General features: G+C 50.8%; 1 protein-coding gene across 4 annotated transcripts in view; it reads right to left on the minus strand.

Moving 5' to 3' along the window:
* MYO18A (myosin XVIIIA) overlaps nucleotides 1-25,756 on the minus strand; it is a 91,929-nt gene extending 66,173 nt beyond the window's left edge. For 2 of the 4 annotated variants that reach the window (XM_077165368.1, XM_077165367.1), the window contains exons 1-2: nucleotides 23,024-23,300; nucleotides 16,161-17,240 (exon numbers count right to left, since the gene is read on the minus strand). In XM_077165368.1, the coding sequence (XP_077021483.1) occupies nucleotides 16,161-17,159 (999 nt within the window). In that variant the 5' untranslated portion in view covers nucleotides 17,160-17,240; nucleotides 23,024-23,300. Of the gene's footprint in view, nucleotides 1-16,160; nucleotides 17,241-23,023; nucleotides 23,302-24,380 lie in introns of those variants that run through there. The other 2 variants (XM_077165365.1, XM_077165366.1) reach the window with 2 other exon arrangements.
* Between the last annotated feature and the right edge of the window lie 455 nt (nucleotides 25,757-26,211).

The following is a 26,211-nucleotide window of genomic DNA, read 5'->3' on the forward strand; positions in this document are numbered from 1 at the left end:
GGGAAACAAGATGAAGCAGATATAGTTTCTGCCCTCAAAAAAGAGAGAACAGCAAAGAGGATAAGAAAAGTTCCAAATAATTATAATCCAAGTTGGAATGTGTTCAGTGCTCCAATATGGAGAGGGGCATGCGTAACCCTCTATGGAAGTTCAGAGGCAGAGATCTCTTCCAGTGGGGAGTTAGGCAAGATTTAAAGAAAGAGACAGCTTGAAGCTGGGCCATGAAGGATAGAAAGAATTTTGTAATGTGGAGATAAGATAGGAAGGGAATTTCAGGGTAAGGGAGCAGTATAAGGAAAGGTAAAGCGTAGGAAAGCATGGGACATGAGTGTGGACAGTGCTTGGATGAAGAGTAGGACACGCATAGGAGAACAAGGAGAGACACAGCAGGAAGAGTGGGCGGTGCCTAGATCAAGGAGGCGTTGTGCGCTGCAATGGACTTGTGTTGTCTCTGTCCATTATCCATGACTCCATTCTCTGCCCACAGCACTCCAGTTTTCCCCTGGGGCACTACCCCAGCAACTTAGGCCTGGCCAGTAAGAACTTCAAATCTTCTGCCTATAGTGGTTGGCTCTTGAAGGCACGTGGTCCAATCAACATCAAGGAGATATTTTTACTGGGATTAAGAGTCACATTTCTTAGCCCCCAAGTCTGCAATCTGAGGCTGTGCCACTTTACCCCCACTTGTCTGAGGACAAAGCCAGCATGGAAGATGAGTTGAGAGACAGAAAAGAGCTGGGTCCTCAGTACACTGTAGAAGTTTCCAGGTAAGGCTGAACTTATAGCCAGTTCTACCTCTGGACTTTTCAGACATTGAGCCAATGCATTCCTTTATTTTAAGCCGGCTGAGTCAGACTTTCTGTTACTTGTAATTGAAAGAACTGTATCTGAGACAAATGCCAGCTGGGCAGTCTAAGGCAGAAGAAGGCACGTACTAAGCACCTACCAAAGTCAGGCACAGTGCTACTTGCTCCTCTCACAAATCCTGGGTGGTAGCGTTGAAGAGGGTAAGCGTTTAAAAAGCCAGGGAAACTGAGCCTTAGAGAGATTAAATAACTTGCCCACGGCACAGCTAGTGATAGGTAGGGCCAGAATTTGGGCCCAGGCATTTCTTACTTCAGAGCCAGGCTCCTTTCACTCTACCTTCTGCCTGAAAAAACATGGGAGTCACTGCAGGATTGAGTGAAGGGGCTTGCTGAAACCTGTGCTTTAGGAATTCCTGGGCTTTAAGAATGCTGATCTAGCAGGAAGGGAAGGAGGTTGGAAGCTGAAAGACCATTAGAGAGTCAAGGTGACAGACGATCCAGTTGAAAGGGAAGGAGGGTGTACCCTAGGATTCTGACAGCAGAGGGGAAGAGACAGGTGATGCAAGAGAAAGAATCAGCTGGACTTGGTGACGACTGGGAAAAGATGGGAAAAGGGCATAAAAAGGGTAGGAGGGGTTGGGGGTGGAACTAGAGACTCCAAGGTTTCAAGCTTGGGAGTCTAAGAGGACACTGTAAAGCCACCATCCAAAATAAGAATGTCATATGGAGAGACAAGTTTGAAGAGAAATAAAATTTGGAAAATTTTATTTTCTACCACGTCCTCTTGGTAGATTGACTTCTATCATTGATAAAAGTATCTCTTTATCGCTCACAATTTTCTTTGTGTTGAAATCAGCTTTATATGATGTTAACACAGTCACTCCTGCTTTCTTTTTATTGATATTTAATTTAGTATCTTTTCTATTCCTTTACTTTCATCCAACCTATGAAATGAGACCAAGGTTCTATTTGAGATCTTCAAAAAGAATACTCCTCTGCCTCCATTTATTCTCCCACTTACCCTTTAAACTGAAAAAAAAAAAGTCTATAAACACCATCTCCATAAACGGATATTAATTATATAGTGCATATATTACTAACTTGCCATGTATAAAATGTCACTAATAGAACTTTTTATTTAGGGGAGTTGGGTAGAGTCGTGCTTCAGTCCTCAGGGCTGGGGAAGGCCTGGAGTGCTGTTGTCTATTGGAGCAGGAGGGCACACCGACCTCAGTGACAGGTACACTCTCTGGAATGGCCAGGTCAAAGCTGCCCCAGCCCCAGCCCTAAACGCCCATCTGACAGGACCCCTATCAGAGGGTTCATCTGCCCTTAGAGAAAATGCCAGTGCAAGAGTGCCTTCCCTTTTTGGGGAAAGATTATCTGTCATTCCTAACTGTGTATGGGTGTATGTAATAAAATGTCTTCTCTTTAATGAAATAGCAATGACAAGAGGCAGCGATTAGCTTTTTTTAAAAAAAATGAATGCCACCCTCTAAGGTACCAAACTTTTTCTGAAATTTTACTGGGTGCCCATGACAAGCGGGGCCCCAAGTGGGAGAGGACAGAGCCCCTAAATAAGAGCCAAGGAATGATCTCAGGGAGGGAAACGGGGGCTGGGCGCAAACCCGGAGCCGCCAGAGGGGTACGTCCCGTGCTCGGCGCAGACACTCACCACCCTCCGCGGGCGTCCGCGGCGGGGCGGAGGGCGGTGGGCGGCACAACCAGCCTCAAGCCCACGCAGCGGCCCGCGCTTCCTGGCCCCGCCCACCCGCGGCGTAGGGGCGGGGCCGAGGGGCGGGTCCCAACCTGGCACATGCGCCAAGAGGCCCAGAATGCTCCCGGTCGGCCGCGCAGCGGTTGCCCGACAGAGGGCGACGTTTCCCTTCTCACCGAGCTGCCGGCGCCGTGGAGACCGCGCGGCCTCGGGGCTCCGCCCCCAAGAGGCGTCCCCGGGGAGCTCCGGGCAGGAGGGGGCTGCAGCGACAAGATGGCCTCTCTTCTTACCCCGGGGAGATAACGGCAAGGAGAGAGTGGGATGAGCTCGACATCGACTTTGTTTTGATCTTTATCCCCTGAGCCTAAAATAGTCCTTACACTTAGCAGACACTCAATAAACGTTCACTGATTGAATAATATAAATGAATGGATGAATAAATTGATCAATGAAAGGTCAGAAGACTCTTCAGGGAGAACCTTGAGTTTGTGTAGTGGGGAGCGGTCCTGCACAAGTAATCCAGGAGAGCCCACCGGCCAGGCCGGGTGGTCAATCACTGCTCCCCGTCCCAGAGGCTTAGGGCTCAGGCCCTCCAGCCCCTGCCTTCCCATACCTAAGATTTGCTCAGATCCTGGTGCCACCGCACCATCCCATGAGCACAAAGCCTAAGCAGGGACATAAAGGCTTGTTCTCCCAAGATCATGAGTCCAACCTCCAAGAGTCTGGCTTTGGCTGCTGCCCTACCCCATCCGACCGAATACCCTAGTAGTTCCTGAACAATTTCACCTGCTAGGGATTTCCTCATGGCCCGGGGGATTTCCGAACTGTCTCTACTTAGTCCGGCTGCCACAAGGCTTAAAGCCAAAGGCCAGCCCCGAAGATGGTTCCCCATATCCTCTAAAACACTGCTCCAAATCTCCCCAAGACTTGGATCACTTAGAAGTCTACTAAACGCTCCACATACCCTATATTTGCTCCCTTGTCTTCTCTGGCAGACATGAGAGAGAATAAGCATCAAGAAGCACAGTTCTTCTCTTTTTCATGTAAATGGCAACTCATCTCTATTTCCACCAAAGTAAAAAATAAAACCAGTATAAGGGTCAGTCACAGTGACTTAAATAAAATTCTCACTAAGGACTTCCTAAATGTGAGAGTTGGAAACCTGTCAGAAACAGGGAGGCTCCATTAGACAAGCCTTGGGTTCCTTCAAACACTGGACATTCAATAAACATTTGAGGATGTTCCACATCTGGAGGCCCCTACTGAGCCTGTTTTTAGAACCCTTTGAAGTAAAAATAAAGCACAAACCCAGTTTCCATAGAAGCAGGAAGGAAGAAGCAAAAGCTTCTACCTCTCCTACCAACCCACCAGCTCTGCATTAACAGCCCTGGCCAAATCCACTGGGGTGTGTAAGCACCTGTGCACTACAGAGCTGGGCAGCAGCCGTGCTTGGTGAGGTGGGGAAGCACTGCCCAGTTGTGATGACACACAGCCAGGGACCTGCTGGCCCGGGGGCATCAGGATTCCAGAGTTGTCGAAGTGTAGAAATTGCCAGAGAGGACAAACCCTTGAGAGGGAGAAAAAATGCCAACAAAGACAAGCCCTCAAGACACCTCGCTACTTCTTTCTGGGAGCTGTCTAGAACTGCACGGTCCAATGTGGTAGCCAGTAGCCTCTCGTTGCTATTTAAACTGACATTAAATTGTAATTGAAACAATTGGGGCACTTCTGATTAAATTAAATTAAATTAAATTTACAATTCAGTTCTTCAGTCATACTAGCACATTTCAAGTGCTCAATAGCTGGATTTGACTAGCGGCTACCAAATTGAATAGCACAGATTACAGAATATTTCCACTTCTGTAGAATGTTCTATTGGAGGACAGGTCTGGTCTCAAGGTTCCTCCTTCAGCTTGTCCTGGTTATCCTTGCCCAAGCCTCCTTCAGGTGATGACCCCAACTGCCTGCTGTTACACACACACAGACACCACCCCCTCCCCACCCTACCCCACAGTCTCCTTAGACCTGTCTCCATCAGCCGTGGGACCTAGTCCTTGGCCCCCAGGCCTCAAATGGAGGTGGGGGAGGGAACTATAGCCACAACAGTTTAGTATCCAGCCTGGGAACAGAAGCCAGATGCCAAGGGGCTGAAAAGGCAAGGCTGAATGGAAGCCTGCCCCCACCCCACAGCGTTCCAGGCCTAGGAGAAAGCCCCTCAGTGCCATACAATCGTTCCTTGTTTCTGCAGAGTCTCTGGGCCATGCATGGGTAAGACATCTGGAATGTGGTGGCCTGAGGCCCTGGAGGGCTTCCCCACATCCCCCACTGCTGGACTCCTCTCATCCTACTGAGCCCAGAGAGAGAAGTCCCAGCAGAATCCTGAACTTTCAAGGGCAAATAAGGCCAATGAAGTCCCAGCCTGGGTACATGCCAGGGGCTCTGCCATGGGGCAGCATGGACCGTAACTGGACTACTCACTATATTAGATGAACCAAATGAGGAAGAAGAGGACATGCTGGAGAAGAGAGTGTGCAACACGCTGGAGAGGCTGGAACAAGTTCCACTAGCCATGGAGGAACAAGGCCACAGAGCATTGATCTCACCACCATCATATTCTATCCCCGGGACTCAACTTGAAGGGTTTTGCTATAGTAGTTAGAAAATCTGAATGGGAAAGTCCAGGCAAGCTTGTGTGAGTACAGACCAGGGAATTGGCTGGTTGGGGCTGCCTCTCAGTTCTGTGCCTCAATTTTGTCCTCAATTCTTTTTTAGCCCTAATCCAAATGTATTCTCATGGGTGATAGAGCAGGCGTGAAGAGAGAGAGAGACCCAAAAGAGTAGGGTTTGTTTAGCTGGAAAACAAATAAGTAGAAAGAAGCCTGGCACTCCAAATGTATTGGCATCAGCCAAGAATGTGACTGGAAGAAGTCGTAGAAAAAGCAGTACAATTTTAAAAGCTGGCATCACACAACAGACCAGATTGGAAACTCAGGGCAAAGCAGTCCCACTCTGAGGGTATCACGTGGCCCGGCATCAGCTTGGTGACCTTGCAAGGCCGTCTTCCACTATCTCCATCTGAAAGGCACTTTCGGCAACAGAAAAGCCGTCCCCCTTCCATGAGCAGAGCTGAGTCAGTAAGCAGGGCCTGTGGCATTCCTTTGGGCAGAGGGTCCACAAACAGGCACCAAGTGCATCCTGGGGCACGGCACAGCACGTCCCAATGTGGCAGGGAAATATTGGCCATGATGATGATAACACTCACTTTTGGGGACTCACTATGCGCCAGGCACTATCCTAAGTAATTTATATGTATTGATTAATTCTCAAAACAACCTTACAAGCAAAGGACTATTATTTTTCTCATCGGAGAGATTAAGAGTATGAGGCACAGAGAAATTAAATAATTTACCCAAGGCCACCCAGTCAGTAGGTGGCAAAGTCAGGATTCGAACCTAGGAAGTCTGTCTCTAGAGTCCATGCCTTACCCAATTTATAACAACGTATTAATAACACATGCAGAACCATGCAAAAGTCCTGGCTTGTGGACCCTTCTTCCTAGGCGGCTGTGTTCCTCTTTTTTTTTTTCACAAAATGAGCTAAAAGCAATTACCCTTGCATCCAACTTCATATTGGCCAAGCATCTGTTACTATGGCAACAATAAGAGAACTGTAGATTTTGGATGTTGAAGAGAATGGGGGTGGCAAGATCAGGGACTCTATATAGCATAGGTCCCTCTTTCAGAGGTACAGAAAGAAACTTCAAAACCAGTGGTCTAAGGAAGATAAAGGGGTTAGGCAGAGGGAGAGGGGACCCAAGGCCCTGACAGAAGCAGGAAGTCTCTGCCTTCTCCTGCCCCAGAGGCCAGTCCCTGTGGTTTATGGCCAGTCTTCCTGTGGACAAAGAAGGTAAAGGCTGGTTAGAAGAACTAAAAGCTGGTGGCAGAAATGCTTTGGAAAGGTCTTGGAGAAAAGGACTACCAGTCTAAATTCTGCAGTATGTGTGTATGTGTGTGTGTGTGTGTGATACCCAGGCCACTCCCAAGTTGGGTGTCCTGCCCCAGATGCCAGTTCTGCTCCCCAGATTAGGGCCAGGTAATTTTGGGTGGAGGCGGCCCCGAGAGAGGAATGCACACAGATGTCTCACCTCCCATGAAAGAGGGTGGGGACATTTTGGGTGGGGTGGTCAAGCTGGCACCCATTTCCTTCCCCGAGGCCTCATTCCTGTCTGCCCTCCCCCCACCCCCAACGTTTGTTTAAATAAGAAACTGCTGTCATTGTCCAGAAATTCAGAGGCCAGAATCCCAGGCCTCCAGTCGAGTGGGGGCTCTGCTAGGCAAAGCCAAGTGCTTAGGGGACAGGGGATGTTTGCTGGTCATTTGATTCCAGGAAGACAGACCACAGCAATCCCTCCAGGCGGCAGGCCCAGTTTCTCTCTTGTCTCTATTGATCTTGACATATGGCCAAGTGAGTGGGGACTCAGCCCCTGGTGTCCTTTAGGTAACCCAGGCTGGGTCCCCCAGTGTCGATGTGCTGAGCACACAGGCTCCCCAAGTCTGGGCAGCTCTGTGGAGGGCAAGGGTGGAGATTCCTCCCTGGGAGAAAACCTTTGACTGGTCTGAAGCCAGTGCTCCTATAGTCAGCTCCACAATCAAACAAGTCCACAAATGAGACAGCTGGGGGTGGGGAGGGGAAGGATGCAGGGACCCAGCAGCCCTGACACAAGGAGGCGGGATCAGACCCTTCCCCTTGCTATGTTTCTGGAAGGTTCCACTGGAATCACCCTTGATGTGATGGGGCTAGGGATGAAACTGGGTGTCACAGAAAGTTATAATGGTTTTATGCTGCCTGACAGTGCCGTCACTGTTTGGCCTCCATCCCATGCCACCCTGGGCTAAGAGCTCTCTTTTAGCAGCTGTCTTCTGTTCTAGAGAAAGCACAGGCCCCCTGTTCACAGGGATGTCAGCCTTTCTCCTCCACAGAACCAAGCCCAGGGTGTGACCTGGAGCAGGTATTTGACCCGCCCTGACTGTGCCAAGGCTCCAGGGCCCTCACACCTGGTGTTCCTGCAGACCCACACAATCCCTCTCCCCAGCCCTCCCTCAGCCCTCTTCTGCCCCAGCACCAGCCGCACAGTCCTCCTTCCAGAGAAGAGAGCCCAGGAAGCGCCCTCTGAGAAGTCTCACCCCCTGCTTGTATCCTGCTTGTCATAGGGCATGGCAGTGAAAGAAGCTAGAGAGGGAGGGAGGGAGGAAGTGACTCAGCTCCTTGCAGAAATGGGAAGGGGAGGGAGGAATCAGCAGAACTGAGATCAGGGGGCAAAGGGCATAGGCCAGAAAGGCCATTCAGAGAGGGAACCGGGCTCTAGAGGCACTGGGGCCCAGAAAGTGGAAGGCAGATCTGGATGACAAATTCAGTAGTGCCACCTCCTGCCAAGGCTAGGTGGGCTCCATAGGCCAGAGAACCTGGGTCTGGCGGGCGCAGCCCCACCTGAGGATGGAATCCTAGCGCTCCCCCCCTTCCTGACTCATGTACCCGGCAGAGGAAGTGAGGCCTTGTGGGATATGGCCAGCCTCCCTGGTTCTCACTAGAGGTGGAGTCTCTGGTCTCTACAGCCTCCCACCATCTCTGGTGAGCCCTCCAGCTCCTGAAACCCAGGCTCCCCCTGACCTGGCCCAGTGGGGGAGACAGATGTTTGTGTCTCCAGAGGGGAGACTGAGCCTGGGCCCCAAGAGCAGAGTGGTTGGCGCTGCCCTAGCATCCACCCCTGCCCTCTCCAGTAACCCCTGCCCATGTAGGAGCTGTCCCCAGGCTCCAGCTGGAATTTGTTGCTCTGACCAGGAAATACTCTTGCCGTGAAAATTCCCAGCCTGCTGACATTCCAGCGTGCAGGCTGCCCGGGAAAAGCAGTAGGAGGGAAGAGGAAGCCTTGAGCCCTGGAGGGCCACGTTCCCCCTCCTTAGAGACCTGCAGCCACTAAGACAGGCACATTCCTGCAAGGTCCCCAGGGCCAAACCCTGAGTGGTCCCCATGTAACCATGAGTCTGCTTCTCACCCAAGCCTGGCGCCTTCCTGGGGCACCAGGGCAGGGCAGGAAGTAGGTTTTCCCTCAGACTCTCCTCCTACCCCATCCCCTGGCTCCTGCTTCAGGACACCTACCAGGCATGTCTCTCCTCGTTCCTGTGACACATGCCAAGTCCCCAGGCATACAAGAAACAGAGTCAATGGGTGGATGCGGGACGGGATAACACACTACAAACAAGTCACCAAAGTCAGTTGGGAGTGAGCATTCTAGGAACTAAAATAGCTAAAGAGGAAAACTTGGGAACATGGGAAACCAGCTCCTGATTATGGAACCATTTTCCATTCATTCCATAAATGTCCACTGCTCTCATGAAGTGCTCCAGAATTGAAGAAATAAGAAGATAACTAATTAATTACAACTTTGATGAATGCTATGGAGAATAGGAGATGCTGCTGGGTGGGGACCTGAATGGCCCAGGGCAATCAAGGAAGACTTCCCTCAGGAAGTGCTATTCAAACTGAGGCCAATGCATATGAGTGTATGAGGATGGGCAGGGAAAAGCTTATAGGCAAAGGAACAGCAGGGACTGGATAGGAGAGACGAGTGAGGATGCCACGTTGCACACCCACTACCTGCAAGGCACTCTGCTGGGCCATGCCACTTGGGCTCCCTTCCTCTGAACTAATCCCCAGGAGAGGCTGAGAGCAAGTCACACCCTTTTGCAAACACAGGCCTGCACACCATCTTCAGTGGAAAGCAGCTGCGGACAGTTACCCCTGGCTTCCTTTTCCCTTCAGGAGGAACAAAGAGAAGGTGAAGAGATTTCCAAAGACCAGGGGCAGCAGGAGTCAGAAGCGTCCAGGCCTGGTCTGGTCTGTGGATTTATAGAAACATCCAGATAGTGCCGTCCCCAACCTGTTCAGCATACTGGTGAAGAGCAAGGAGCCTGAGTTCAAATTCTGAGAAGCCACTTAATAGTTGTGAAACCCTGGACAACTTTCTTAACCTCTCTGTAGTCCAGTTTCCTCATCTGTGAAATAGGGATCTTTATAATAACTACTTTTTAGGATTGTGGTAAAAGTTAAATAAGTAAATACATGTAGGTATCCAGAATGTGCCTACCATACGGCACCTGCTAGCCATCACCCTCAGCCTTGCTATTATTTCTCAGGCCTTCCCCTCAGGGCATTTCTTTCTAGCTGGACCTTAGCCGAGCCATTGAACATGACTTAGGAAGCAAGATGTGCCAGGCACGGTGCTGGACGCCACACAGAATGCTGAGCAAACACCCCACATTCTCCCTAGACCCAGGGCCTGTGTAGCACGGCCAGACTGAGCTGAATAGGGGCAGAATGCCCCTGGTTCTTGGTTCTCCTAGTTCTAAGGCACATGTGGTGGGAGGTTAAGGGAGCCAGAGTGGCGACCCAAGTCCAAGGAAATAGTTTCCCAACCAAATTAGAGCCAACAATTGAAAAAATAAGCTTTGCTGTCACTGTACCCTTTCCTTAACAGAAAAGAGACAGTCAAACAGCAGGACTCTAGGGTTGACAGGGGCCCTGTAAACTGCACAGCAGGGGTGGGGAGGCATGAAAACTATCCTCCTTCTCAGTGCCCGTCTGGCCTAGTGGGTGCCCATGGTGCTGCCAGACACCTGGGGTACACCCGTGTTCACTGCCAGAACTGACCACAGAGGCCTGCCCGGGCAGCAGGGGAACCCCTAGCCCAACTGGATCGCCTGTGCCCCCCTGCCATATGCTTCTCTCCACCCCAAGCGGCAGTGAGGAGACTCCAGCAGCCTAGTGCTTGTGGGACGGAGGGGCCCTGCTGGCAGGCAGAGCACGTGCTTGTGGTTTCTGGGAAATGCTACAGAGATTTGCAGCATTTTTAAAATGCTTGTGTTCCCACCCGCCACACACCCCCCTTCACCCCACTCCCCACCACCCTCAGTCAGGGTGTTTGCATATCTGGTATTTTCCAGAACATTTCAATGTAAATAAGGGAGATTAGAATAGAGCAGAGGGCAGGGTGACGTGGGTGTCAGGGTAGGCCAGAGGGTTCTAGCCAGAGCTGGAAGGAGCCAGGGCAGGTGACCCCAAGGCCCTGCCCCCACGCCAGGGCTCCAGCTGGGTCTGCAAAAACAACCAACCACCATGGCACATACTCCCACCCAGCTCAATGTGGCCTGGGCACTGTGCCCACCACCCACAGGCTGGGTGGCCAGGGCACTCTGGGGCTGTGGTTTGTTTAGCATCTCACGGGGACAAAGGCAGAATGGTGCCTCTGAGGACAGAGGAGGAGACTTAGCAGAAGAGGAATGGCTCTGTCCCCAACTCTCCTCTGATGGTCCCAGGTAGCCCATTAATCCAGGAGAGAACTGCCCTACCTCCCACCCTCCGAATACTCCCAAATGCCTTTTACCCAGTAGTTCTCATGTCCTTGATACCTGCCCACTGGTCCCACTACTTTAACCCTCATTACCAAAAGGACTTAATTTTGGTTCCCCTCTGGGCCCAAGTCAGGGCTCTCATGTGGTGAGACTCCCTGATGCCAGAGGTGCCTGAAGCTTTGGCATGAAATGAAGCTAAAATTTCCTGTTAAAAAAAAAAAATCTCCAAGGATCATTTAGAGTAAAATTAGGAACAGAAGCATTCTAGAACACTGAGCCCAGGCAACACTTAGCTGCTGCACCCCCACTGAACCCCCTAGGAAAGACCAGTGCTTGGAACCAGCCTGGCAGACCTGCAAACAGTATGATTTTGAGTCTCCCCTTAGACTCCTGTAGGCCTCACTCCTGAAATTATCCAGGTGCCCCGGGGACAAGGCTGAAGAGGCTCATATGATTTCCACTCATACATTTCTAGGGCTTCCAGTATAGGGAAGAGGACACCCAGGGTCTCCTCTCTCCCTCCAGTTGGATGCTTTAAGGATAGAGCTCCAGGGTAAAAAAAGGAGGCAAGAGCATCAGGAGTCTCCACTGGAAAGAAAATCTTACCAGCAGAAGGATGGGAGAGCACTGGGATGGATTAATTAAGGAGGCTGCAAAATTACCTTCTCTGGATAATTCTGGATGGCTTGTGAGAGTGGCAGGGGGACTAACCTCCTAAAGCATTTACTTAACCTGCTGAAGTTTCACATAAGTGATCTCACCTAATACACAAACATGATTGTTTTATATAAAGACCCACAAAGTGTGGTATAAGAATAAAAAGCAAGTCTCCCTTTAGCCCCCAATCCTATTCTCCTTCTTAGAAATAGGTGGAGTTAGTTGCATGTGCAACCTTCTCGGGTTTAATGTTTTCCAACTCTGGGAGGTTAGAAGAATGCCCATTTCATAGAGGAGATCAAGAGTCACCTTCTTTGGAGGGCCTCTCCTAATTGCCGTCCCTTCCCTCTAGGCAGAATAGGCCACTTCCCCCTTCCCGCCCCAGTCTGAACCTGTACAGCCTAATAGCTCCAGAGAGCTCAGGAAAATAAACTTGACAGAAAGGAGGTGCTATGCCTTCCTGTAACCCCCCACATTTCCCCTCCTACCTGTTCTTGAAAGCCCTGGGTAGGGCTCCCATGCAGGCCAGCTTCTCTGGCTCTTAGTGGCAGAGAACAATCACATTGGACAGGATTTGGCCAGGTGTGCTTTTCTCAGCAGAGCCATATCCTTCTGGCAGCTGGGCTGTGTCCCCAGACAGTCCAGATGTCCCTTAGGATGGGCCCATTGAGGACGCAAACAGGAGAGGCAGCCCTCTTCTCTCCCAGGCCCTCGTCCCCGGCTTTGCCTCCACCCCTTCCTCAACGGGTCCTGACTTTCCCATTCAGACTCATGAACCAGAGGAAGAAATCCTGATCCACCTGGTGTTTTACAGTCCTCTTCTTTACCAACATCTCCCTAACCTGGACAGATGCAGCGAACAATTTGCCTTTGGAAAACGTAAGTGCAACTGCTCCATAAACAGATACCCCTCTCCCCCAAATCTCCCCAAGGAACCAATGAAAGAACTCACCATCTTCCCCCAAAACTGGAGGTCACGCCCCCTCCTCTCCCTCACCCCCCACCCATCAGTCACCAGGAGTACAGCACCTACCCCCCTCACTCACACACGATACGTCCCGCCACGCCCATTGCTTCCACCCAAGTCAGGCCTGCATCCACCCACTAGATGCCCACAACAGCTCCTCGCTCTTCTCCCACACTGCCCGGGCTCCACTCCAAAGCATTCTCCAAAAGCAGCCAGGGAGATTTTCTAAGATCTGTTTCTATTACTCCCTCATCAAACTGCCTCACTGCCCTCAGGTTAAAGCTCAAATTCCCAGGCACGGCTCACAAGGGCCCCGATGACCTGGACCCTGCTTTCCTTTCGGGCTGCTTCTCTCAACGCTCACTCCACACACGCCATCTTCAGCCTCATTCCCCAAATGTGTCATTCTATCTCCCACTTCTAGGCCTTAGCATGTGTCTAAACAGCCTTCCCCTTCCTCCTGCCTCCCCTTCTCTCAGCTCCTACTCAGATGTCAGTTTTCACTTACCCACCCCACAAGACTGTACTTGAAACCCCCTCTTCTGTGCTCCCCCAGCCCCTTGTCCTGCCCCCGATCACCGAGTTCCTCCAACTGCGTTGTCACTGTCTAGCTACTTGACCCTTCCCCCATTAGACCGAGTTCCTTGGGGCTGGGATTATGTGCTGCTCACACTAGCACCCAACAAATGCTCAACAGATGACTGCTGAATGGATAGATGGGTGGAAAAAGAGGTAACAGAAGAATGAGCTGCTTTGCTAAAGATTTCTGATATGTCCAAAGTCTATCCTACAAGCGTAGCCCGTCCCTACTCCCAGTGGAACCCTGTCTGTCAGCTACAGAGACCATGAAGAAGGTGTGAGCCGAACATGCTGGACACACACACCGTGTGAGAGGGAAACCCAAGGGGCTCTCTCCCTGGAGCCTTCTGAACAGGCCACAGAGTGGAGCCAGGGGACCTGGCCCCCATCTGTGTGCAGGAAGTGAACAGATGGCCAGCCAGCTCCCACAGAGCTCCCCGGGGACAGGGAAAGTGTGGACACAGTTGATGGATGATGGCCTGACGGGCAGGCAGGGTGGCCGCCAGGAGCTGTCCCTATGGAGCTAGAGCCGTCAGGATACCCCGCCCGGGAGTGTGGAGGAGGCGGGAAGACTCTTCTTGGCCTGCAACTGGATTTAGAGCTGCTGCCAAGAAAAGGAGTAGGAGTAGGAGTGGGAGGAAGAGGAGGATGAGATAGAGGATGAGTGCTGCAAAAGAGGCTGCAGTACTCCCACATCAGTTCCCAGGGTCTCCCCCAGGAAGCTAGAAATGCTGGACTCACCCTTCTCTTCTCTGGTTATGGCATGAATCCCCATCACCTATCCAGGTGGGAAAAGATACAGGATTCCTTCCAGCCCCGTTTCTTTTTGTGTTGGCAGATGGCTCTACATGAATCATGGGGATGGGATTTTCTACTGTGCTCCCTGCCAGATCCCCCAGGCTGATACCTGGGGAGGAAGTCCTCTGGGCACCAGCTGGGCTTGCCCCATGGGGGCTGAAGTGAGCCAGCATTTCAGGGATACCAGCTGTAACTTGGAATCCACCAGGGTCTCCAAAACTGAACCATCTACTTCCCCAGAGATGGGATAGCAGCAGCTAGATGGGAAAAGAGAATGGCTGGGAAACATGAGATGCCAGGATGATCTCTGTGCTATAAAGAGAAAATTAAACAGCATCTTGGATGGCAGGTCCAGGTCCCCATAGAGGCCTGTGCTGTGGTTCAGCAGAGAGCTAGCAACAATCCCCTGGGGGATTCTTTAAGAGGAAGAAAATTCCATCTTTTCAAAGCAATGCTCACTTGGGAGAAAGCAGACAGACATAGCAACAAGTTACAGTCTTCGGTTCTGAGATAAAGACTTTTCCCCCCTCATGGTTGCGTGAGTGCAGTCTAGTCTGGTGTCTGACTCACAGCAGGTGTTCAATGTGTGTTTCTGGAATGAACAGAGGCTAGGTCCTTCCCTGGTTCCACAACAGGCTCCTCCCATTCGTAGCCCCTTCCTGATCAGCAATCTGTCTGAAGGCAACTAGCCTCAGTATAAAGGAAGGTCTGGAACCCAAGTCCACAGCCTCCTGCCAGAGTCTGACCCTGCCACTCCCAGTGCCCTCCAGACAGCCATCCTGAGCATCTGCTTCCATTCCCTGGGAGAAAGCAGGGATCAGGACTCTGCCTGCTTCCCTTACATTTCCTCCTATCTCTGGCTTTGATACTTCTGGCCAGTCACTTAGTGCCGAAAGATCCTGGCCAGGCTGTGCACCGGTCAGGCTGCAGGGCCACATCTGGCCAGTCCTAGAACCCACGACTAGGAGGGGGGATGGCCAGAGATCATCTTGTCCTTCATGTGCTATCTCCAGGCAAGACATTCCAAACTGAAATGTAGCTGCCTATCAAAAGACCTCTGGGGTTAGAGGTCTCAGATCCCCATAGATACCTGCATATACATCCAATTTAAATCTCTTCTGCGCCTATGTCAACCTCTTCCACTGCTGTTTTGTATGGGTGGGATGATAGCTAGCATCTCAGGGAGAGTTGGACATACTATTTCTGCAAGCTTCATACCTGTCACTTTTTTTTTTTTTTTATACCTGCCATGCTTTTGCCTCTTCCAGGAGGGGTAACAAAGACTCTTGGAGTCCGAGGGATCTTTTAAAGTACAAATCCGAAACAGTTGCTCCCCTGCTTCAAATTCTACACTGGCTTCGCATTTCACTGGGACAAATGTAAACTCCTACCACAATGTACATGGCCCTCCACGATCTGGCCCCTGCTCATCTCTGCAACCTCACCTGGTATTCCACTCCTCATTCACTCAGGGCCAGAGACGGCTCTGGCCTGACACCATCACCCTGGGAGCTGTAACCAGAGCAGCTGTCCCACCCCTGATTTTCTGTGACAGCCTGATTCAAAAGAATTTGGCTTTTTTCTTTTAACCTGTAATGTCTAAATAACATGAAAACTCTATGTGTTTGTGACTATCTCTCATATCTGGAAGTGGCACATGTTACCCTATATTTGGGCTAAGAAAATACAGTCCCCAAACCCCTAATTCATCCTTGTATCATGAAGCCTAACACTTCCACGGCCATCACCAACCATCAGCCCCCTCCTGGACCCCAGAAATTCAGCCAAAGTTCAGGCTGAACTTGATGTAGCCCACAAACCTCGAGAAAAGCCTTACGTTGAATTCAATCAAGTCAATCCAGTAGACACAGAGCACGGGAGAGGAGGCAGCAAGCCAGGAGGCCTGGCTAAACCACACCTCTGGCTGAGAACTGTACCACAGTGAGCTTCTAGGGACCTGCTCTCAGCTCTGAGACAAGGTAGAGAGGCAAAGATGTGACCCCTTTCCATGGGGAGCTGGTATGGAGGACACTCTCCCCTAAATTTACTCTTCTCCCCAGGCCAGATCAGTTACCCTGGAGCCGGGGAGTGGCCTGGCTCCCCATTCACACACCTGCCAGGCTGACTGCAGGTCTTGGGGTGACTCAATCACTCACCTAAGTAGTCAGCAGAAGATACCAGTATTCCCGACCCCAGCCCATTCCTGGCAGCCCAGGTGAAACACTCACATCGGCTGGCTCCCTGTGGGGTCCCTCGCCGCTCCTCAGCCAGCTCCGGCTCAGCTCGCTGAGCTCTGGGATGGGTTGCACCTTGAGCCTCACGCTGTTCCCAGACTGCCGGATCATCTCCACAATCTCGTCCCTGGACTTGCTCTCCACATTGTGCCCATTAATTTCCACCAGACGGTCGCCCGGCACCAACCCCAGGGCCAGGTCCTTGGTGCCCGCCCCGGGCTCAGCAAAGTGAACCACCCGCCGATAGGCCTGGCCCTCGGGGCCCCGGTCCAGCATGGTCGTGCGCCGCAGGGAGAAGCCAAAGTCTCCGGTGGGCCGGCGTTGCAGCTCCAGCTCCCGGATAGCAGGGGGTGACGGGGGCACCACGGGGGGCAGGCGCAGGTCCGCTGGGAACTTTTTAGTCACCAGCTCGGGGACTCGGGATCGGGGTCCTAGTCGAGGGATGCCAGGGCCAGGATGCTGCATCAGCTGGCCCTCTAGAGTCCTCAGCTCCACCTGCGGGGATGGGGCAGCCGAGTGCTCTGAGGGGGTGGAGGTTTCGGAGGCGCTTTCATCCCGGCTACGCTGGGAGAAGGAGAAGCGCTTGACAATCATCTGTGAGTTCTGCTTGGCCAGGGAGCCGAACTTGGCTGCCCGCTGCAGCACAGAGCCGCGGAAGCTGCCCTCCTCCCCCTTGAGGTCATCACTGGAGCTGGCTGTGCTCAGGTGGCCCGAGTCCAGGATGACGCTGCCCCGGTTGCTGTCGGAGTCGATGTCAGTCAGGTGCAGGTCGGAGCCGCTGGCCACCTTGATGGGGATGGGGTTGGAGATTTCCAGGCGTGTCTTGGATTCCCGCTTGGAGGAGCGGTTCAGGTTGAAGAAGCCGCGACGCAGGCTCATCTCCTCCAGGCTCCGCAGCTCCGCCGCTGACATCCGCTCCTTCTTCTCCTTCTTCTCCTTCTTCTCCTTCCGCCCACCATCTTTGTCCTTGTCTTTCTTCATTAAGTTAAACATGGTGGGGGTGCTGGTTTTGGGGGGGGCACCCCCAGAAGATTATAGTTGCTTAGCACAGGGTCTTTCTACCCCACCTTGCTGCTGCAAACCAGAAACACAAAGAGAAGGAGAAAAGTTATTCAAGCAGAGCCTCTTCCTGTGTCTCCAGCCCCGACCCGGCCAAGTACTAAGCACTGTTCTCTCTCTCTGAGTGCTAGCTATGTGCCTGGCACTCTGCTTTAGGCACCAATGCCTCAGTCAATTTAACCCTTATAACATTTCTATAGGTATGCACTATTATTACCTGCATTGTACAAATAAGGAAACTTGAGGCTTAGATAAGGTTGTAAAAGCCCAGACTCCAAAGCCTGCCCTTTCCTTCAAATTCTGATGGATCAAGGCTTAAATGTGCCTGGAGGTGGCACCTCAGAGACCTGACCTGCTGGCAAGAGGATTTGTTAACCCAACCTGGGACCCAATTTAAGATTCAAACACAAAGGGAAAAGGTAAGGGACTCTGCACCATCACCTCCCACAGCCAATGTCCATTAAGGCGATGGACATCAGATGCTACTGGGCTCTTTCTTAAACCTGTTAGCCCTGGAGTAGTACCCTTAGCCACCACCTCACAGAAGACTTCAAAGAAATCAGCATTTATTTAATGACTCTCATCCACCAGGCATCATGCCAGGTACTTTATATACGCTGCTTTGTTTGTACCTCACAGCATCCTCTTAAGCATCATCTTCAACTATACAAATGAGGAAAATGAGAACAAATTATGTTTGTCACATAGCTCATAAGCAGTGATGCTGGGATTCGGTGGCAAATATTGTGTTCTTCCCAGGGCATGGGAGCCCAAAGTGAGGGTGGCGGGGAGTTGGGGGAAGGGAAGAAGGAAGGGGAAATTCCAACCCGAACAGAGGACAGACAGCTGTGAGGTGGGGGTGGGATCTGTTGGACAAACAGGATCCTGAAAAACTCACATCCTTTTCTCCAGACCAACACCTAAATATAGCCTCAGGAAGAAAGTTTTGGAAGCCTGAGTGAGAGCCCAGCTCCAAGGGGGCACGTGTGACTGGCTGCAGGGGCCAACTTACCTCCACCCAGATGCACCCGCCTGGGCCGGGTAGAGTTAAGAGAGCCTTCCTGTTCTAACCAACAGGGAACAAGAAGTGGAAGTAGGCCAGGGCACCTAATTAGAAATTAAATTCTAGTTTTTCATCTCTCTATGAAGGCTTCCCCATCTGAGTTCCAGATACTTACCTGCAAGCTTACCCCTCTGAGCAGCGACCCTTGCCAGGCCCTGGAGGGATCTTTCCTGTCTGTGCACCCCACCCAGGCCACCAAGCAGGGCCCTCCAGACTCTCCATTCCACCAAGAGGGACCCCAACCCAGTTGAATACCCAGAAGTCATCAAGGGCAGGAACTCCTAAGGGCTCTGATGCGCTGGCTAAATGCTTCCCCCTGCCCAGCACTCCGGCCCACATGGTTCCTGGAAGACCAACCCATCCTTCTAGAGCAGGGCTGTCCACAAGGAATATCATTCAAGCCACACATATCATTTTAATTTTTCTAGCAGCCACATTAAAAAACATAAAAAGAAACAGGCGGAATTAACTTGAATAATATATTCTAGTAAAGGGAATATGTTCAAAACAATGTCATTTCTATATTAAATAGTCTATATTAAAAATATTGAGCTATGTCATATTCTCTTTTCTATATTAAGTCTTTGAGCTCCACTATGGATTTTACACTCAGAGCACATCTCAATTCAGACTAACCACATTTCAAGTACTCAATAGCTGCATGAAGGACAGGGCAATTCAAGAGAAATCTTGGTTGTGGAGGACACACGTCCAAAGAGGAGGGAGGCTGGGCGTGGTCACTCACTCCTTATGGACCCAGCAGGAGGTCCTTTCCCTCTCTGACCTCAGTTTCTACCTGGTAAAGGGGACAAACAAGAGTATCTGAGCTCTGCCCAACTAAAGAGACCCCTACTGACTACAACGCTGCCCCACCAAGACATCTCTTTTGGTCTCCCAATTCTCACTCTGCAATCCTTGCTCAAGCCTGGCTCTCTGCTGGAGGTTGGTTGTCCAAGCAGTATCAATGGAAAACAGCCCCCCAGAATTCTAGAATATTTGTGCTGGAAAGGGCCCTGAGAAATCATTTCATTTAAATCTCTGTCTTGGCAGCAATCTGCTTGCCTGCCTCTCACTGTCAGTGTGGCAGGAGGCAACAACAGAAATTCAGTTGCAGCACAGGGGATGGCCAGGAATTTTAGGAACTCTGGCATCTAAGCCTGGATCTGCCAACGATTGACTGGGGGACCTTGAGCCTGTCACCTTGTTTAAGATTGGACTGGATGATCTAAGTCTCTTCTAGCTCTAAAATTCCAAATTTCTAAGTCTCTTGTGTTTGCAGGTTAGTTATTAAACTTCTGCCAAAGCCACACCCCTCCACCCCAGCCCTGTCCCATCCCAACCCTGGGGACTTCACAGACTAAGTCCAAGTCAGCCTTTCTGTCACCCCTGTCCTGCCACTGTTACCTGCACTATCATCCTCATAATCACCATGTCTGGCTGTGGCCTCATGTGCCACATGTCTGGAGCCATTTCACTGCCTGACTTTCCAGGGCCAGCTTTGCAATGTAGCCGCGGCTACTTCTGCTCCTATGCTCCTCAGTCCCCAAGTCACCACAGACCTGGCTCTGTCACCTCCTTATAGACCTTGAATTAACTACTAGCATCTCCTGTCATTAGGTCCAAAGTTCCAGCAGCTCTGATACCACCACCCCTACCCTCCATTCCAGGCTGCAGGTTCTCCCTTCCCTTCCTCTCTTACCTCTTCATTCTTTCCAAGAAAGGCAACCTTACAGTTTTTCTGACCTTTTTCTCTGTATGATTCCATTTATATGAAGTTCTAGTACAGGAAAAACTAATCTACGGTGAAATAGAAATCAGAACAGTGGTTGCCTCTAGGCGGTGGGGGTGGGGATCTCCTGAGAAGGGGCATGAGGGAACTTTCTGGGGTGATGCTCATGTTCTGTCTTGATAGGGGGGTGGGAGGCACAGGTGTAAGCATTTGTTAACATTCATCCAATAATGCCTGCAAGATCTGTGCGTTTCGTTTCATGTAAATAATAACACAAAAGAAAAAGAACTGTAAACAAATACTGAATTCTAGTTAATGACACACATGTGGAAGCATCTGGGGAAACCTACACAGATGTCTACAACTCACTTTGAGATGAATTTAAGAGGGACTGATAGATAAAGAGATAAATATGCGACAGCAAGGATAGTAAATGTTAATTGTAGAATCTAGAAGTGAGGGGTGGTCACTGTAAAATTCTTAAAATGTTCTGGATGTTTGAAGTTTTGTGATACAATATTGGGAAAAATATGTACCTATCAAGCACCAACTAAATGTAAGTGATAAAAGAATAAATAAAACCTAATGAAAGAGTTCAGGCTTCAAAAAAAAAACAACCAAAAATAAAAAAAAAAGAAAAGGAGAGGAAATAATGAAATAAGCACTTATGTAATTTACCATCCAAATAAGCAAATGTCAACATTTTATCATACTTAAGGTTTTGTTGTTGTAAACAAAGGAAACACAATATTATAGATGAGATTAAAATCCTCTTTGTAGCTCTTGCCACCCCATTTATCTTCCTCTTTCTCCAGAGGCAACAATATAATGAATTGGGTGCTTTAAATACTTCTATGTACATATGTATCCATGTATGTAGTATTGCTTTGTGTGATTAAAATGGTATGTTGTCGTACTGCACATTATATAATTTTGTAAAAAAAAAAAAAAAAAGAGTTCAGGCTTCATATGTCAGGTAACAAACCAGAGAACAAATCCCAGTAACAGTCGTGTTATCTCAGGCAAGCCACTTGACACTTCTGTGCCTGTTTTAATGGCACCAACCTCATAAGCTGTGGGAAGAAAATACGTATAGAAGCCCTCCTATGCAGCCTCGCCTGTAGCAGGCCTTCAGAGTGGTACCTAATAGTAGATACTGTGCCATCTAAATGGGATGGCAGGAAGGATCATAAGGCATGCAAATGACTAGCAGCACAAGTGTGACTAAAATAAGTTAAGAGATAAAATCTTAATGCAGGAAAGGAACTTTGCATAGAGAAACTTAAGCTCAAAGAAGTGAAGGCCACCCAGGGAGCACACGACCAAGCCAGGATCACACTGGCCTGAGTCCAGAGGCCCCAAACAGCCACTGCCAACGATATGGACAGGCAATTCATAGATGCAGAAATAGAAATGGTCACAAACACAAATAAGGATTCAGCCTCAGTAATATTCACAGAAATGTGAAATAAAACAGAAGTATACTGTTTTTCACTTAGCAGTTTAGTGAAAACTATCAAAATTCATAGCATCCAAGATTAGGGGATGGGAAGCAAGAGCCTCATACATGATGGTGGGATATAAATTGGTATATTCCTTTAGAAGGGTAAATTCCTAGTATTTTTGAAAATATTTAAATGTACATACTTTTGACTGGGCAATTCTACTTATAGGACACGTGTAGATATATTCATACAATGAACAAGGCTAATCTTTGCAGCATTATCTGTAACAGCAGAAATCTGTAATAGTTAAATTATGAAATAACTGGAAAGCTGTTAAAAAGAATGGGGTAGATTTGTATATACTGGCCTGAAAAGATTCTATACTATATTGTTAAGTGAAAAAGACAGCATGTAGGATAGTATGTAATTTTTACTAAAAATTTAAGAAATTAACTATGTTTATAGGCATGTATATACATACATGCACATAAAGTACAATATTTGCATGTGCATAGAAAATGCCTGCCCTGAGGAGGAGACTGGGATTTTAGAGGAGTCAAAGCAGATTTGTGTTTTATCCATATTGTTTTAATTTTTTACAATGAGAATATTCATCTGGCAGATGTATGCCTACGTGTGTGTACACACACACACGTGTGTGTTTATTTAAGCCTTGGAGTTTTGGATAGTGGGATTATGTGTACTTTTTCTCCTACTTTTCTGCATGCACTTTATTTCCTACAGGGAACTATTAAAATATTTATATTAAATTACATTTTGTATAATACTACATATATCACAAAATATTAATACATAGTCTAATTATACATATACATCCATCCATCCACACATATATGTAGGTAAAACAAATTAAAAAAAATAGTCTGAAAAGATGCATTACATCCCAGCTACTCTAGGGAGTAGAAGGGAGGAGGAGTTACACTTTAATTTTCTATCTTATACACTTCCTACAGATTAAACTATTTTCTAGCACATGCTACATTTGTGATTATAAAGATTAAAAAAAAAAAAGGCTTGACAGAAATAAGCAATCCATTTAGGCTTGTCATGTCATGCCTTGAAGAAGTTTCAGTGACTTGTGGGATTATGTCAAAATAGATTTCACTGGTGTCTTGTGGCCTTAAGTGGGGACGCATTTAAGTGGGTCACCCTGCTGAAGCTGGCAGAGTAGAAACCCCAGGAAATGGAAACTATAATGCTAGAATCCCAAGACGAGAGCGTCCCGACTTGACTGCTGTGAGCAGACACTTAAGTCAGCACCGCATTCATAAATAAATACAAAGGAAATACTTTCCCAAGAGAGCCGGCCCCTCTCCCTCGGCCTCTGACCTCCCGGGACGGCCGCTTCCTACTCCCCGCGCCCGCTTCTCGGCGCAGGCTGGCCCCGAGGGGTGCGCAGCGGCGGCGGGCGGGGCCCTCGCGTCACCTGGCCGGGCCGGGCGGGCCCGGGGCAGCCGCGCGGGGCGAGGGGCCCGTGGACGCCGCCGCAGAGCCTCCTCCCGGCCGCTTCTGCGGAACTCGGCGGCGCCCCGTGACTCACCGCCAGGTCACCCGGAGCTTATCCCGCTCCAGGTGCGCTCGCTCCGACCGCCCGCTTCTCCCGTGACATCAGCCGGCCCGCCCGCCGGCTCCCGGCTCCCGGCTTCCTTGGTGCCGGCTGCAGCGCCGGGAACCGAGCGGCCCTCGGCATCTCCAGGCAGCCAGGCCCGTGGCGCTTCCCGCTGCGATACCGTCTCCCCTGGAACGCAGCAATCCCGCTGGCCCCGGGAGAAACGCGAGCGGGAGACGTGCCAGCAGCCCAGGCCGGGCCCCTGCTGCTCCTCCCGGCGCACCGACTCGGCCCCATGCGGATCCCGCGGCCGCCGGCGGGGCGCTAAACTCGGCTAAGTCTCCCTGCCCACCACCACCACCTTCTGGGTGACCTTGAGCAAGTCTGTCCCCTCTCTAGGCCTTAGTTATGTCAACTGTAAAGTCTCCAAGGGCCTGAGAGCTCAGACTTGGCCCCAAGCTGGAGAGGTATTTTGCTCAACCACAAGCTGCAGGTTCGAATCCTGCCCTGCCTTCCGACTTGGCTGTGTGACCTTGAGTCCATCATCCAACATCTCGGAATGCCAGAGAATAATAAAAATAATCCCTTTTAAGTGATGATAAAGTACCTGGCAGAGCAAAGGGCCTTGTAAAATCTACAATCCAACAACTTAAACCACGACCTGTCTCAAAGCTGCTTGAAATGTCAAGGCAATGTGGATAATTTACTAGCCACATAATTCCTACCTCAAGACAGAAGGCAGGGAAGTGAATTAGGGGAAGAAGTGGAAGTTTCCTGGCCTACTCCCCACCCCTCCTGACCCAGATCCCACCGCCGCGCCACACCACCCTTTAATTCAGGCCACTTCAGAAAATGGCAATAGTTTGGGGAGGTGATGTGCAGACCCTAAAGCCCTCATGGGCCTGGCCCAAAGCAGAACTTAGAAATTCCATCAAGTCCCCAATGGGGAACCTGGCAATCCCAGCACCCAGTGGGCTGGGCCCTCCTACGCCCTCAGCTCTTTAAAGCACATCAAGCCAGAGCACCTCAGCCTTACCCACCACACAGGAGATGCCCTCTCCACCTCGGACAAGGCCCGGGGCCCAGGGCCACCAACAGGACCCAGCTCGCCCTGATGCTCTGATTCCCTTCTGTGGCATCCACTCCAGGTGAGGTGGGGGGTTCTGGCTGGGGACAGACCTTGGGTTCAAGGAAGCAAGAACAGCCCTGCAACCCTGGAGACCTGCGACACATCACGTCTGGATCAAGGCTTCCCGAGTTCCAACAACTCCCTGCTCCACCCCCAGTAGGGTGGATTCACCTTTCACACAAGCCCCAGTTCTGCCCCACCCAGTCTGCCTTCAGCTACCTGCCTCTGGAGGGACCCTGGAGTTTTCAGGCCCAGCTCCTGGAGACACATGTGCTCCTTAGAGCAGCTTCATGCAGGGCCAGTGAGGGGGGGCTCCAGGCAACAGGCTGGCTGCCCAGACTGCACGGCGTGAGGCTGAGGGAGCAGGAATCAGGAAGGGCACGAGCCACGTGAGGGCTTCTGGGGAGAGCCCGGGGGCGGGAGGAAGCCTTCGGGCACTCACCCAGGCACCTAGCCCAGTCTAGGAAAGAGTAAACAAATCAGACATCCAGCGGCCAGGCACCAGTCATCAACTGTTTAAAGTTCAAAACTCCCAAGGGAAGTGACCACCAGCATGTGGCCATTTCCACCCCTGCACTCTACGCCCGCCCCACAAACTTTCTCATTCTCCTAATCCCCCCAACACCTCTCCCTGCAAAGCCACTGTCTTCCTGGAATTGAGGCCCCAAGCCTAATGTCCCCAACACCAAATGGTGAAGTACATCTCCACCCAAGGCTATATATAACCAGTCATGTCCAGTAACCAGGAGCATATTTCCTGGAAAGCCCTCATCACAAAAGGACAGAGGGGAAGCTGAGGAGGTGGCAGGCCATTGACAAGGAGCCAACGACGTCTGTCAGGAAGCCAGAGACCTCAGGAGAGCAACTTTCAATATCCTCAAATAGAAAGTAGCCCCTTAACTGAAATGGGTGGGGAATGCAGGCAGGGCCAGGCTCGTTGCCATGTCAACAGGACACCAACCTGCTCAAGAAAAGGACTCCAGGCCTGGTAGGCACATAGGTTGACCCTCTAGGTTCAGTGTCTTGTTAAGGTGATTTCTTAACCCCCAGGGTGACCTTCCTTTCTCCCAGCACGGCCCAGTGCATACACACTTCCCGCACTTCACTCTACACAGCGGTGTTTACAATGCAGGGGACTCCAAGAAACAAACGAACCCAAGCAAGCCAGCCAGAGTCATTGGCAAGGTGAAAGGGGAAGGGGACCCAATTCTATAGTTTTGTGTGTGTGTGTGGGGGGGGGACCATCGGATGGCAGGCAGGTCTTAGCCAGAAGGGTCCTTCCCAGGAGGCATCCTCCCAGCCCTCCCACACAAACACAAATCATGAGGCCACTGCCAAACACATGCCCCCTTGGCCAAGTCACCAGGCAAAATGAGCACCCACTTAAAAAACAAACTGGCTGCCTTCTCCCCAGGCCTCCCTCCCGTTCTGGTGCCAGCCTTTCCAACTAATCAGCAGGGCACACGTGCCTTGCATCAGGGCAACACCCCCCACCCCCCACAACAAAGCCCCAATGTGTGGTGCATCCCAGCAGGCCTTATCTCAGCCAGGGATATGACCCACTCCTCATCAGACTTCGTACCAAGCAGCGCCCCCCTTTCCCTCCCCCCACCCCACGCCAACGCAGGGAGCCCAGCTAACCCCCCACCTCCCCCTTCCTATTGGCGAACCAACTGGCATGACAGGTTAGCAGGGCGGGGCACCGGGGCAATCTCCCAGAGGCCTGGGGCAGGCCCGCGACCTTCCCACACTCACCCCACCCCTTTGCAGGGAAAGGTGAGGCGAGTAGCCAGTCCTAGGGGGCAGCCTGCGCTCCTTCATTCCCCAAAGCCGACCATCACTGCCCTCCACCCCCAGCTTCTGCCCCAAGGGGAGGGGGTCGGGGAAGCCGGGTCTCCATTGTTTTGCCAGCTGTCTAGCAGCTGCTCCTTTGAGAGGAGCCCGCTGTCGGCCTGGCAGTGAAAGGGTGAAGGCCGCTGGGAAGGATAAAGGGCTTGGTGGAGGTGCTCGCCTTCCCCGCTGCCTTTCTCGGACGCCTTTGGGCATCCCT

The sequence above is a fragment of the Tamandua tetradactyla genome, chromosome 6, assembly GCF_023851605.1.
Source record: "Tamandua tetradactyla isolate mTamTet1 chromosome 6, mTamTet1.pri, whole genome shotgun sequence".
In the NCBI taxonomy this organism is placed as follows: domain Eukaryota; kingdom Metazoa; phylum Chordata; class Mammalia; order Pilosa; family Myrmecophagidae; genus Tamandua; species Tamandua tetradactyla.